The following is a 14,954-nucleotide window of genomic DNA, read 5'->3' as shown; positions in this document are numbered from 1 at the left end:
AGGCATACATTCTTGATGTATTACATGAGCTTCCTTCCCAAGAGAAACAAATTCATGCTCAACCTGAGTGACAGAGCTATTGAAATGGTGGGTCCTCTGTAGGGTAAGATTTACATGCCCCTCCAGCAGTCATCCTCACACCGCCCCCAACCAGTTTACCTGGGTCTGAAAATAACAAAGTAGATTAGGTCTCAGGGTTATGACTGCTTGGTGGGGGAGGAGGGGCTGCTCACAAAAGAACCATAAGAGGTTATTACTTTCTTTGTAGTCACCAGGAAGCAGGGCTGGGCTGGGCTGGGCTGGACTGAGCAATGACAATGCTAAAATCACCAGAAATGCATCTTCAAGTGCATTCAGTCACAGATCTACCTATGCTCATGCCAACCATCCACGACCTGATACTGTAGCAACTTCCTTGAAGGCTTATCAAAGCGTTGCAGGCAGGATCCAGCTCATTGTGGCTTTATCTACAGAAGGCAGATGAGGACAGACTTGTCACCATCTCCCGCCTGGGGAGACTGATACCTGGTTAAATAACCGTTCTAAGCTCCCTGTCGCTGAAGGGAAGTCAAGTCAGGTCTCTTACTTCTGGGGTGCTCTATCTGGCACTAGGTTGGACTGCTCTTCAACCTTAAGACAAACTGGAAGCGGGCTGCTCAATAGTGGACAAAACAGAACTGAAAAGTCCTAGGATTTCAAAGCAGAAGGAGGCTATGCAATTTGCATTTAGGATTACTTCATTTAGCTCGAATACATAATTTGACCCATCTGACAGAGGTGGGATCCGAGACTAGGAAAGCTTAAGCAAGCTGCTCAAGATAGGACGACGGATCAGTTAGTTAAAGGGCCAACAATCCCAAAGTTCCGGGCGGGGCCACAAGGAGTACTGCGGAGAGTGTATCGCCACCCCGCTGCCCCAGCGGTGTACCCGCGAGTAATCCCTGTCCCTAAGGCAGCAAGCCGCAGGGCTGCAGCCTTTTCCTGCTGTGACCCGTCAGCCAGCTCAGCCCCCTCACCCGGTGACCCGCAGGCGCTGAGCCTCCACGCCTTGCTCTGTGGCGCCTATCTTGTCTTTGTTTGGAGTCCTGGAAAATCTGAGACCGGGGGAGGCGTGACTTCACTATTCATATCGCTTTTAAACAAACGATTTCCCAATGTGTGTCTGTTTCAAGGCTGCTGACACTTCCGTAGGCAGAGCCTGCCGCGCGGCGAGCCCTACCTTCTGCCTATCCCCACCCACCAAGCCCTCGGCCTCCCCCCACCGCGCTTCCCTCGGCAGCTGAGAGAGAACAGCGGAGCAGTCGAAACAGCCAGGGCCGCGGGTGGGAGGCTGTTCGCGTAGCTCGTGGCTGGCGTGGAGATCTCCCCATTCATAAAACTACCATCCCTGCTCGCTGAATTCCCGCCGGCCCCGCACCGCCCCACGCGCAGCAGGGTAGGGCTGGGCCCCGGGTGCTCGGTTCCGAGGGCCACGGGGCCTAACGCGGCTCGTTTTCGCGCTTCGCCATGAAGTCCCAATTTACAAATCCCATCTCGTGTCCTCGCTCAGTCTGTATGGACCACTGACATCGACCGCGGATGAGCGCTCTCGGTTGAAAGCAAGAGAGAAAATGGCTTGGGGTTCAATGCATAAATAACACCTCACTCACCCTTTGACTTCAGGCTATCCGACATTTTGTGACTTGCATTTTTTGCTCTATCCTAGATTTAGGAAGCGCCTGTCAAACTATGCTACCTATTCATTTGTAAACAACTGGCTTTTTAGGTCCCTTTCTACCCTTTTACGGTGGTGGGTGGGAGCGCGGTAGTGGGCAAGAGAGATGATGGCAGGGGCGGGGCGGGGCAGGGCGTTGTACTAATTTAAGATGCAATCTCCATTCAAATAATAGATTGTTATTAACAATGATCCTCTCCGCGAAACCCTTAAAATTGCCCCCTGACTCCCCTAGCAGCAAAAGGCGAGCCCTTATTCGCTGAGCTGACGCCTCCTCGGCTCCCCCCGCCCCCCACTACTCCTGCTCTGGAAATTACAACTCCTCAGCGCGCCGCGCGGGGAGGAGGAGGCGGCGGCGGCGGCGGCGGCGGCGGCGGCAGGAAGGCGGGGAGGGGATTCCCGAGCCAGCCGGGCGCTCGCCCTCCGCCCGCCGGCTGCAGCGTCTCGCGGCCAAGGTCAGTGGCTCCGCCGCAGCAGCAGCAGCAAACCAGATCAGCGGGTCAATCCTTGCCGCGGAGGGGAAAAGCCCCAGGGCGCATTTGGTTCGCACCAGCAGCCACCAGGGAGGGAGGCGAGAGAAGGTCTCCGAGCCTGCTGGGCCCCACCGAGACAGTCGCGGGCGCAGCGACCCGGCACGGCAGGTGGCCGCCTCTCAGTCTGCGCTCCAGGAGCTGGGGCGGCACTTTGAGCTCTGGGCGCTGTCCGTCGCCTCGTGGTGCTGAACCCAGCCCCACGGCCAAGGGGCCTGCTCACCCGCCTTCTCGCCTACTGATCGCTCCGATTGGGGCAGGACAGGGGCAAAAGGGAGCCCCTGGGCAGCTGCCCACTGGAGCCGAGGGGTTGAAACAGGACAGCTAGGAAACGGCAGCCTGGCCGCTGCTCCTGATGTGCATAGGAGACGCGCGCTGCAGCCGGCGGCGGCGCTAGTGCTGATTCATCACCTAGAGCTCCTCACAGGCCATCGCGAGGGCAGCGGACTGACTCTGGACTCTGGCCGCAGGTTGAAGCCGCTGGCGCAGGAGCCCCGCGGGCAGGAGGTGAGGACCCCTTCCCTTCTCTTGCCCCCAGTGGTCCTAGGGCGGTGGCGCCAGGACACAGAGAGGGGCGTGCCCCCAGGCTGTGAAGTAGTCATGCCTGTGTAATGCCCTCGCCTGCAGTCTCTCCGGTGCTGACCACGCTTGGTCCCCTCCTCCGCCTGTCTCTGGAGCTTGGGCCGTTCCATCTCCCACCCTGAGCACCTCGGTCTGTTCGCGCCGCGATGGAGGAGGAGCTGAAGTGCCCCGTGTGCGGCTCCCTGTTTCGGGAGCCCATCATCTTGCCCTGTTCCCACAACGTCTGCCTTCCTTGCGCTCGTACCATCGCCGTGCAGACCCCGGACGGTGAGCCGCACTTGCCCCAGCCGCTCCTGCACTCCCGGGGCTCGGGGCTACCCGCCGGCGCCGCCGCGGCACCCCCTCTGGACCACGACGCGGCGGCTGGCCCGGCCTGCAGCGGCGGAGGCGGGAGCGCAGCTGGCGGCCTGGGCGGCGGTGCGGGCGGTGGCGGGGACCACGCGGACAAGCTGAGCTTGTACAGCGAGACAGACAGCGGTTATGGTTCCTACACGCCGAGCCTCAAGTCCCCCAACGGGGTTCGCGTGCTGCCCATGGTGCCCGCGCCGCCAGGCTCCTCGGCCGCCGCGGCCCGGGGTGCTGCCTGCTCTTCGCTGTCCTCGTCCTCTTCAAGCTCCATCACGTGCCCGCAGTGCCACCGCAGCGCTTCCCTGGACCACCGAGGCCTGCGCGGCTTCCAGCGCAACCGGCTGCTCGAGGCCATCGTGCAGCGGTACCAGCAGGGCCGCGGGGCCGCGCAGGGGGCGTCCGCAGCCTCTGCAGTGGCCATCTGCCAGTTGTGCGACCGCACCCCGCCGGAGCCGGCTGCCACGCTATGCGAGCAGTGCGACGTCCTCTACTGCGCTGCTTGCCAGCTCAAATGCCATCCATCCCGGGGACCCTTCGCTAAGCATCGCCTGGTGCAGCCGCCGCCGCCACCCGCGCCGGCGGAGGCAGCCTCAGCATCCCCGGGCGCGGCCCAGGGCGCCCCCAGCGGAGGTGGCGGCTGCAAGAGTCCGGGGGGCGCGGGGGCTGGAGCGGCGGGGGGCAGCGCCGCCCGCAAGTTCCCTACGTGCCCCGAACACGAAATGGAGAACTACAGCATGTACTGCGTGAGCTGCAGAACCCCGGTTTGCTATCTGTGCCTGGAGGAGGGCCGTCATGGCAAGCACGAGGTGAAGCCGCTGGGAGCCATGTGGAAACAGCACAAGGTGAGTGCAGGGTGCGCTAGCGTGGGATCACGGGTGCAAAGAGGGTGGGAGGAGAAAGGTTCCTGGTCTCTTCCCTGGAGAGTTGGCAGAGGCAGGGATTACTTTGTTCACTCACTCATTCCCTCATCAGTCATTTGACAAACACTTAAATGAATCCAAGAACTCTGAATTGGGTGTGGGGAATGGAAAAGGCAGGGAAAGAGGACTTACTCGGTGCCCTTCCCCTGAGACTGTATGATTCTACACAAAGGGCACCCATCATGCAGAAACAGGGCGTTTTTCATTCCCAAAGTTGACTAATAAATTACCCTGACGGCCCCTTCGGTTTTATGGCATCCAGGGCCCTCTTCCTCCATGGAAAAAGATTTTTTAAGTACAGATGTTCCCACCTGCTTGCAGGAAATTGCAAGGCAGGGAGGATTCTTTCCGAGCCCTCAGTGAAGAGACACACTATTTCCTACAGAGCAGAACTCCCCTCTGCTACCAGAACAGAAATTTGCCTACTGTTTCAAGGAGTCTCTAGCACTTTCTACCCCCAGAATGCCTCTCAGCCAAAAGGGAAGATATAATTGCTCATGGGCTTTATTTGAGAATTTGGCGGTGCGCCCTCTTAAGAAAGGAGCATCATTTTCCCCCAGAGACTTTCTCTTCCTGGGACTCTGTCACTCATGCTGGTGGGAGTGTGGTGGCCCTGCAGAGCAAGCCACCCTTCCCTCTGCAAGCTGCTGCAAACCTTCTTCCCCTGCAACCGGCCTGGGGGTGCCACCTCCCAAGTGAAAATGGAACAGCCTCTAAGTGCCAGTTCACGGTTGCCAATGTGTCTTCCTATCTGACACTGGGCAAGAGAATCCTCAAAATCAGGTCATGCCCTTGTTCAGGCCCCCAGGCAAGAGTGGGTCCAACTCTTCTAATGAACATTGACCTTAATTTCCTATCCAAAGGCCAAGCCAAGCAGCTGGACTCAGGGGCACCGAAGGTCAGTGATTCTGGTCTGGCAGAGTTAGAGTCCCTGTTGGATGACCCCAACTACACCTGCACATTTGGACACTTATCATTCAATATCCTCTTTCCAGTAAATTCTCACTCCACAAAGAGGCAGGAGGTCTCAAGGTCCCAACAGAATTATGTATTCTGCTTGAGGAGGAAAGACACAGGAAATTAATCAATTTGCCATGGTTACCTTGTATCATCTAACTGGAAATGGACAGAAAAGGTAGCATACATGAGAGAAGGGACTAACTATTCCTAATATAGATTTATTATAGTCACAATAAGTAACTATTAACTATATAATTTCATCTGCTGCAATGAGTGTGCTATTATTGTAATTTAACATTTTCAAATCAGAAAATTAGAAAAGGAATGGGGAAAACTTTAGAAATCCCCCTTGGAGATGGAAATTTGCAGAAGAGACATCATGTCACAAATAAAACTTTTGCAAAGAGGGTGTGATCAGTTACCAAGACAAGAAGTATAGGTTCACATTCAGATGTCACAAGCTGTTAAATTTTCACAGTCTTGAAGGCTAGAAATAATTCTAGGTATTGCCACCCAAATCTTTAGACTTAGTGAAGAGTGGAAACCAACATGAATTGAGATTTTTTTTTAATTAATCTTTTTAAAAAATTTTTTTAATTTATTCATTTTAAAAATCTTTTTTAAAAATTTATTTATTTTGACAGGGAGAAAGAGGGTGTGAGTGGGGGAGGGGCAGAGAGAGAGAGTGAGATGGAGAGAGAGAGAGAGAATCCCAAGCAGGCTCTGCACTATCCGTGTAGAGCCTGGCATGGGCTCAAACCCACAGACCGTGAGATCATGACCTGAATTGAAATCAAGAGTCGGATGCTTAACCGATCGAGCCACCCAGGCTCCCCCAGATGAATGTGCAGTCTTAAAAGAGATTAAGACTCTTGCCAGGAAAAGTGAGTTAGATAATGAGCTATGGTTTCCAGAACCTCTTGGTTCTTGCAGAAAAAATCATTAGTCATCCTTCCCTTGATGTCCACAGCACTTTTATAACATTTCTAACCTCAACCAACAATGCACAGTTATGAGAAAATACGGAAAGCACACGTGAAATTTGCTCAACAGACTGGGAAAGTTGTCTATGGAAAACACAACTATGCAGAATCTGGTGTGTCAGTGCTGTATGTAATGCCACAGCTTCAGGGAAATCACAACTTCACAAATCCAGAAGGAATGATGGGAGATACTTTCGTGAAACCCCATTTCCAAGAATGAATAGAAGTTCTCCTGTTCTCTTTCAGCAGGCACTGGTTTTCTAAAGAAAGGAAAATTATTGAGTGCTTATGATGAGCAGCTCACTGGAGGGCATGGAATCAAAGGAAAAGATAAATGAGGAAGCACAGGTGGAACGTTTGGTCTTGCTTTGTGGTCAGGCACTCTCCACTGTGAGAGTGGCTTTTTTTTTAAAGTTTATTTATTTATTTGGTGGGGGGAGGGGCAGAGAGCGAGGGAAAGAGAGAGAGACTCTCAGCAGGCTCCACACTGTCAACACAGAGCCCATCGCAGGGATGGATCCCACATCCGTCCTCAAGATCACGAACGGAGCTGATATCAAGAGTTGGGCACTCAACCGACTGAGCCCCCCAGGTGCCCTGGTAGCCACCTTTGAAAGAGAAACTGGAACACTCAATTTCACAGTCCCACTGGGGCAGTTTAAGTTCTTCAGTAAAACTTAGAGTCTCTGTTGTTGTTATCATCCAAAAATCCCAGCCGCCATGACAAAGGCTTGCTGCCCTACCAGAACTAGACTTGGGACGGAAACATTTCCCTAACACTCCTGTGACTGCAGAAGCCTTCATTTAAGCCCTGCTCTAATTCCTCCCAAGCATGACCAGAGCTTGCCATCTAATTAGTGACTCTTCAGCAAAGAGAAATGTAAGTGACACTGAAATCTATTTTATTTTTTTATTTATTTTTTTTTTTTTAAATTTTTTTTTTTTCAACGTTTATTTATTTTTGGGACAGAGAGAGACAGAGCATGAACGGGGGAGGGGCAGAGAGAGAGGGAGACACAGAATCGGAAACAGGCTCCAGGCTCCGAGCCATCAGCCCAGAGCCTGATGCGGGGCTCGAACTCACTGACCGCGAGATCGTGACCTGGCTGAAGTCGGACGCTTAACCGACTGCGCCACCCAGGCGCCCCTGAAATCTATTTTAAAAGGAGACTGATTATCACCTTTTGAAAACAGTGTAAAAACTTTAGGTGTTGGCTCAACACATTTTTATGTTTTTTTTTTTTTCAACGTTTATTTATTTTTGGGACAGAGAGAGACAGAGCATGAACGGGGGAGGGGCAGAGAGAGAGGGAGACACAGAATCGGAAACAGGCTCCAGGCTCCGAGCCATCAGCCCAGAGCCTGATGCGGGGCTCGAACTCACTGACCGCGAGATCGTGACCTGGCTGAAGTCGGACGCTTAACCGACTGCGCCACCCAGGCGCCCCTGAAATCTATTTTAAAAGGAGACTGATTATCACCTTTTGAAAACAGTGTAAAAACTTTAGGTGTTGGCTCAACACATTTTTATGTTTTTTTTTTTTTCAACGTTTATTTATTTTTGGGACAGAGAGAGACAGAGCATGAACGGGGGAGGGGCAGAGAGAGAGGGAGACACAGAATCGGAAACAGGCTCCAGGCTCTGAGCCATCAGCCCAGAGCCCGACGCGGGGCTCGAACTCACGGACCGCGAGATCGTGACCTGGCTGAAGTCGGACGCCCAACCGACTGCGCCACCCAGGCGCCCCTTTTTTTTTTTTTTTTTTTCAACATTTATTTATTTTTGGGACAGAGAGAGACAGAGCATGAACGGGGGAGGGGCAGAGAGAGAGGGAGACACAGAATCGGAAACAGCATTTTTATGTATTGAAGTATACTTGACATACAATATTCTATTAGCTTCACACGTACAAGTTAGTGATTGGACATTTATATATATTGTGAAAACTGACCACCATAATAGGTCTAATCTCCACCTGTCCCTGTAGAAACTTAATACAATGTTATTGACTGTAGTCCCCATGCTGTACATTGCATCCCCATGACTTGGTTGTTGTATAACTGAAAGTTTGTGTGTCTTGATCTTCTTCACCCATTCACACCACCCCCCTTTTGAACCCCTTTCCCCCTGGCCACCACCACTCTATTCTCTGTATCTATCAGTGTGGGTGTTGTTTTGTCTATTTGTTTGTCTTTTTTTTTTTTTTTAGATTCCACTTATAAGTGAAATCATGTGGTATTTCTCTTTCTCTGACTTATTTCACTTAGCACAATAACCTCAAGGTCCATCCATGTTGTCACAGGTGGCAAGATATTGTTCTTTTTTATGGCTCAGTAATGAGAGAGAGAGAGAGAGAGAGAGAGTGAGAGACCACCTCTTCTTTATCCATTTATCTATTGATGAATGTTTAGGTTGTTTCCATATCTTGGCTATTGTAGCACTTTTTAGATGATTCTTCCAGAAAAGTATTCATCCTTTGAAAGACACGTTGATGTAAAGAAACAATGTGTGGGGAAAGATAGGACAAAGGAAGGGAAGCTTTCTAGGAGAGCTTTTGTCTTTCTGCGTATTGAATATGGAATTCTAATTTTCCAGAAGCCAGGGGAAAAGGATTGTTGAAAGCTGTGTCTCTTCCCTAGACAGACACGTCATGGACTATCAACAAGTCCATCTGTAACTCCTACTGGGTGCCAATGATCAATGCTAAATTATTATCGGTAGAAGTTGATTCCTGAACTGAGGTATAAAATTCTAGATGAATAGAAGTCTTTGAAGATCCCCGAGAAAATAAGAGAGTATTAAAACAAAATCTCATTGAGACCCCAGGATTACTGTTCCTAACGAGTCAGCACTTCACAAGAGCAAAGGAAGGGATGACGAGGCCTAGAAATCTCAGGGAAAACAAGACTTCAGGTTACTCTCATGTCTTGAGGTTCTGCCAGAGGGCACTTGACTTCTCAGCACCCTGTTCCTACCTGATTTTATTTTTATAAAAGGGATAAGGAAAGGCTTTTAGCCTTTAAAGCCCGAGTGTAAAGGCTTCCTCCATTAAAAGAAATAACACATAAATAACAAAGGCAGAACATGTCATTGTAGCTGAACTATGATCATTAGTACACTTATTTGAATATCGGCAGAATTTTATAACACAAGTGATCAATGCTCATTGTTAAGACTTAGAATTACAAATCTAGAATTGTAAGAAAAGAAATAGCCCTAAATCCCAATTTGGAGAGAAAAAAAATTTTCTAATGTTTTAGGTTTTCCTTGTAGAATTCTATCATACATTTATTTTGTGTCCTTTTTCATTAATCATACAATATAAATATCTTTTCTGTCAATTAATGTACATCGTTTTTGATACAGCACGCCATTGCTGCATAAAGATTTAGTATTTTACTTGAGCCACACCTTAGTGCTGGACTTTAGGTTGTTTTCAGTCTATGTCTATACTCTTATTAATTATTTAAATCTATGCCTATACTCTTAATTATTTCCTTACGTTACATTTCTAAACATGGGGTTACTATGTGAAAACATACCTGGCTTTAAGATATTTGATTAATGTGGGGCTCAGTCCGTTGAGTGTCCGACTTCAGCTCAGGTCATGATTGCACAGCTTGTGAGTTCAAGCCCCACATCAGGCTCTGTGCTGACAGCTCAGAACCTGGAGCCTGCTTCGCATTCCGTCTCCCTCTCTCTCTGCCCCTCCCCCACTCATGCTCTGTCTCTCTCAAAAATAAACACTAAAAAAAATTTTTTTAAAGAAATCCTATATATAAAAAAAAGATATTTGATTAATGTTACCAAATAAAAAAAATTTTTAAAGAAATCCTATATATTAAAAAAAGATATTTGATTAATGTTACCAAATTACCTTTCATAAAGGTTATACTTATTTTATCCCAAGAGAAAAAATTATGTAAATAATAAAAAAGTCATGTAGAGAGGGACCATGGTGGGGCAGGAAAAAGGTGGATTATTTTGTGTCTAGTAATTACTACTTGCTATTTTCATCACATTATTGATAGAATTATTTTTAAAAAGAAGATTACAAATACAGTAAAATCTTGGATTGCGAGTAACTTGTTCTGCGAGTGTTCCGCAAGATGAGCAAACATTTTTAAAAAATGTTAACTTGATAAGAGAGCAACATCTTGCAATACGAGTTGTACGTGATGCTGAATGTCACATGATCACAACTGAGCCAACGGCTCTTGAAATTCACATTGATATATGAGTGCTTTGGATTACAAGCAGATTTCCGGTACAAATTATGCTTGCAAACCAAGGTTTTACCATATGTAGAATTTTAAATTTTTTTTTAAGGTTTATTCATTTTTCAGAGACAGAAAGACAGAGCATGAGCCGGGGAGGGGCAGAGAGAGAGGGAGACACAGAATCCAAAACAGGCCCCAGGCTCTGAGCTGTCAGCACAGAGCCCGACGTGAGGCCAAACTCACAGACGGTGAGATCATGACCTGAGCTGAAGTCGGACACTCAACTAACTGAGCCACCCAGGCGCCCCCATATGTAGAATTTTAGATCCCTAACTACTAGTTGGGGATCTGCCTTCTCTCAAAACTTGGTTTGATCTGCATGGCTATTGTCCAAATAGCCCTCTTGATCTTGAAGGCCTATGAAAAGACCAGGCCTTGAGGGCCCACCTACAGCACTTTAGGGTGGGGTTGGGTGGGGAGAAAGAGTTCAGTAGAGAGAAGTGCTTGGCAAAATCCTTTGGGGAGGTCTGAGCTCTATTACTCTATAGCTGATTGCTGCACAAGAGCTGAGCTGCCTGTTCTAAGCCAACTGCTACTGAGTGAAAATGCATCAGTGTCATCAGAGCATGTGGCATGGAAACATGTGCAATCTGAGGGAAAGTCTGGATTAAAAAAAAAAAAAAAAGGAGCATGCACAAGCAGGGGAGGGGCAGAGAGAGAGGGGAGACACAGAATCTGAAGCAAGCTCCAGGTTCCCAGCTGTCAGCACAGAGCCCCTCCCGGGGCTCGAACTCACGAACCATGAGCCAAAGTCAGACACTTAACCAACTGAGGCACCCAGGCACCCCAGAAAGTCTGGATTTTCGAGAAGCTGAATCTTTCACCAACTCTAAAGTTCTGAGAAATGTACTGTAGGCTGGCTTCTGTTCCATGTGCCCCAGGCCGGCTAAGAACCAATGGCTAATCTGTTTAGACTTCTGGAAACATGAGTTCACTCTGATAACTAGAGACCACCACGTCCTCTCAAACCACCCTCCAGGTTCACATCACCACTGTCTTCAAAGACACCTGGGCTATAGTCCTGCTCTTTTCTTGGATTTAATCCCAAGCAGGTTGGTGATTTCAGAACAATTACTCGAAAGAACCCTTATGTTAACAACCTTTGAAATATATGCTTTCCTCATCACTCCACACATTTGGAAAACAGAAGTGGGTTTCAGAGAAGAAGGCAAAAATCCATAAGCTTGAACTGCTTTCCCTGAAGGCTGTTTATAGAGATAGGAGTACTTAGAATTTAGGAAGACCTTAAAGAATGTGAAAGGACATTGCTAGTGATAAATAGATTTCATACTGTGTGCTATGGTAGTCATTCCATGGCTGAGGTGTTGTATTTTTAGCCTGCACTGGGAGGTATGGATAAATATTTATGGTGGGTGGATATTCGTGGTGATGGGACTTTAGCTGTGGATGTCAACAACGTGGAATATTCCAGAGGGGAGCTTATCTCTTCCTCTCTGAGGCAGACTAGGGAGAGGGTTGACAAACTGTAGCCCACCATCTGTTTTTGTGAATAAACTTTTACTGGAACTGAGCCATGCTTGTTGGTTTACATATTGCCCATGGCTGCATTTGGCTACAGTTGCTGTTGGGGAGGGTTGAGTGTCTCCAACAGAGACCTGTGGCTTGCAGAGCCGAAACTATTTACCATCTGGTCCTTTGTGGAAAAAAGCGTGCTGACCTCTAGACAAGGACCTGCGACCACAGTGTGGTCTGCTGAGCAGCAAGCAGCAATGACAATACCCAGGAGCTTGTTGGAAATGCCACAGTCTTAACGACTCCAGATTTGAATGTTAACAACATCCCGTGTTGATTTGTGTGTACTTCAAAGTTTGAAAAACCCTGATGGGAATGCTTTCTGGGCTTCAGGGCACTGGGCCCATCATTCTAACTGTGCAAGTCATTTGAGAAGTGGGGTGCCCCCTCAAGCCTGAAGCTGATACTCAGTAAGTGGACTCTAAGGAGTCTAAGCAGATTGAACCAGAGAGCCTTACTTAATTACTCTGGCACCAAACAGAATCTTTAGGTTCAGCAAATTCTGGGTGCTGGGAGACATTTCAGTGTTCGAAGAACACCTGGCCCGGAGGGGCAGGAATCTCTGAGGGGTGGAGACGTGTGCAAAGCTGAGCCTTCCTGGGCTCAAGCGTAGGTATCACAGGAGAAGGGAACGCTGGACAAATGCTCTTTGCTGCTTCCCTGGGATTGAACAGAAATGGATTTACTGTTTGTATCTCTGGATTTCCTTTGGGTTGGTGACTTAGTTGTTCTGTAAAGAAGCAAAGAGAGTCTTTATCCACTCTTTAGCCAGGTTTGAAGGGCCTGCCCAGGGAATGGTGGAGTTTGGAAGTATCAAAACCATGGAACCTAAGGGGCAAGGGAAAATCCAGGCAGAGATGGGGGGGGGGGGGTATGAATTCACCCTTCCCTGCTTGCAATTTCCTCTTGCAAAGCAAGAGCTGTGCAGGATTTTAAGTTTTTCATTCCTAGAATAGACTGTTTCCGGCAGACGTGGTGAATTCCAGCCTCCTCATTTTGCAGATGAGGAACTTGAGGCCCAGGGGCTTGCTATTGTTGCACAGCAAGTGGTGAAATGATTTCGTAAAAAGATGATCCTTTCAATCTCTTCATTGTACCTTTTGATTAACTACAAAAATGTAACAGAATGCTGTGTATGTATCTGAACAAAAACATGTGTATGGCATCACTGAGAGAGTAATTGTGAATGGAAGAAATATTCTAAAAAGTAGGGACAGAGATTGGGCATGGCCTCTCTTTCATTCAACTGCAATGGGGCAGCATTAAATAAAATTGGAAATAAAAGGATGTGGAGGAGACAAAGCATCCTGTTTAGAATAAATAGGATGAAAGAATTTGAGGGCTGGAGGGAATGTAACAGATCACATAGCACCGCCTCTTTATTTTCCAGGTGGCTATAGAGGGGTTAAGTGGTTTGGAGGCGAGAGTAGGGAATGGTCCAGAAGGGACAGGAACGGTGAGGTGGGGCTAGTGAGCTCAAGAGTGTAGAAGAGGTCTAAGTGACAGAGATAGCAGAATGGAATACTGGCACCTGCCAGAAGACTGGGCCTTGGTCACATGTCATTTGAAAAATCTGTTTGGACAGGACATTGTTTTTGTTTGTTTGTTTGTTTTAAGATATATATATATATATATATATATATATATATATATATATATATTTTATCTTTTAGAGAGTGAGTGCAAGTGAGGGAGGGTCAGAGGGAGAGAAAGAGAGAGAGAGAGAGAGAGTGAGTGAGAAAGAGAAAGAGAGAATTTTAAGAGGCTTCATGCTCAGTGCAGAGCCCAACTTGGGGCTTGATCCCACAACGCTGGGATCATGACCTGAGCTGAAATCAAGAGTCCGATGTTCAACCAACTAAGCCATCCAGGCACCCCAGACAATACATAGTTGTTGGTTTTTTTATGTTTGTTGTTTATTTATTTATTTATTTATTTGGAGAGAGAGAAAGAGAGAGAGAATGAGAGAGGCAGAGAATCCCAAGAAGGCTCTGTGCTAACAGCACAGAGCCCAACAGGGGGCTCCAGCCCATGAACAGTAAAATCATGACCTGACCTGAAACCAAGAGTCAGATGCTTAACCTACTGAGCCACCCAGGCACCCACAGACAGTACATAGTTTTTAAAAATGAGGTCAAGGCTGTGTTCATCATTCAATGAATTATGTGTTGCCATATGGTTGACTTTGCCTATCAGCTGAGCGGTATACCCACATAACTAAAAGTGATGTCTAGTACTTAACTATGGATAACTAAAAGCTGGTGGGTGCCTCTTGACCATTAAGCCCTTTTTCTGAGCTTATGTCTCTAATAAGTATTTATTCTTCAATTCAACTAATTACTTCTTCAATCAACAAGTAGATTGTGAATGTCTAAATCATACCAGGCACCATTCTAAACACCAAGGCTACACAAGGGTGTGCTCTCTTCTCACAAAGGGCATAAATGTAGTCCCAAGAGAAGGAAGATCAACAAGTGTACAAATAAATAAATTTCTAATATTAGATGATTTCTTAGTGGACATCAGAAATTATCTGATATCCACTAAGATGGAAGTAAAATAATGTGATAAAAAAAAAAACTTGGTGGACTTCTTTGGGGGGAAGATGGAAAAAGCAAGACTTGAAAACTGGATGAGATGTGGCCAGCCCAGCCCAGTTCTGAAAGTAGCATATTTCATAGGGAAAACAAGAACCAAGAACCAGAGGTGGAAGGTGCCCAGTGTGTTTGTAGGACAGAAATGGGCCCCTGTGTTTGGAGTATAAGAAAGATGAATAAGTTGCAGAAGCAGAAAGATAGGCAGGGTCTGGAGGACACAGGACCTGGCAGGCCACAGGAAACAGGTTGGATTTTATGGTAAATGAATGTAGTGGGAGACTGCCAGAGACCTTCAAGCTTGGAAGTGATGTTTTTTTTTAAATATCATTTTTGACTGCTGTTTGCAAAATGCATAGTAGGGGGACAAGAATAGAGGCAGGAAGACAAATTGGAGGTGATTGCAGTAGTCTGGGCTACTTTAATTGGGAGAAAGGCAGCAGTGATGGAGAGAAGTTTGTATATTCATGTCCCGCTTGGAATTCTCTGAGCTTCTTGGATTTGTGGTC

The 14,954-nt window shown here is 47.7% G+C and overlaps 1 protein-coding gene across 2 annotated transcripts in view; it reads left to right on the top strand.

Moving 5' to 3' along the window:
* The first annotated feature begins 1,979 nt into the window (after positions 1-1,979).
* Positions 1,980-14,954, top strand: part of TRIM67 (tripartite motif containing 67) — a 56,562-nt gene continuing 43,587 nt past the window's right edge. For both annotated transcript variants that reach the window (XM_045437379.1, XM_045437381.1), the window contains exon 1: positions 1,980-4,016. In XM_045437379.1, the coding sequence (XP_045293335.1) occupies positions 2,973-4,016 (1,044 nt within the window). In that variant the 5' untranslated portion in view covers positions 1,980-2,972. The remainder of the gene's footprint in view (positions 4,017-14,954) is intronic.

The sequence above is a fragment of the Leopardus geoffroyi genome, chromosome D2, assembly GCF_018350155.1.
Source record: "Leopardus geoffroyi isolate Oge1 chromosome D2, O.geoffroyi_Oge1_pat1.0, whole genome shotgun sequence".
NCBI classification, from domain to species: Eukaryota; Metazoa; Chordata; class Mammalia; order Carnivora; family Felidae; genus Leopardus; species Leopardus geoffroyi.
The sequence above is the reverse complement of the archived record's forward strand: the minus strand, read 5'-3'. Positions and strand labels throughout refer to the sequence as shown.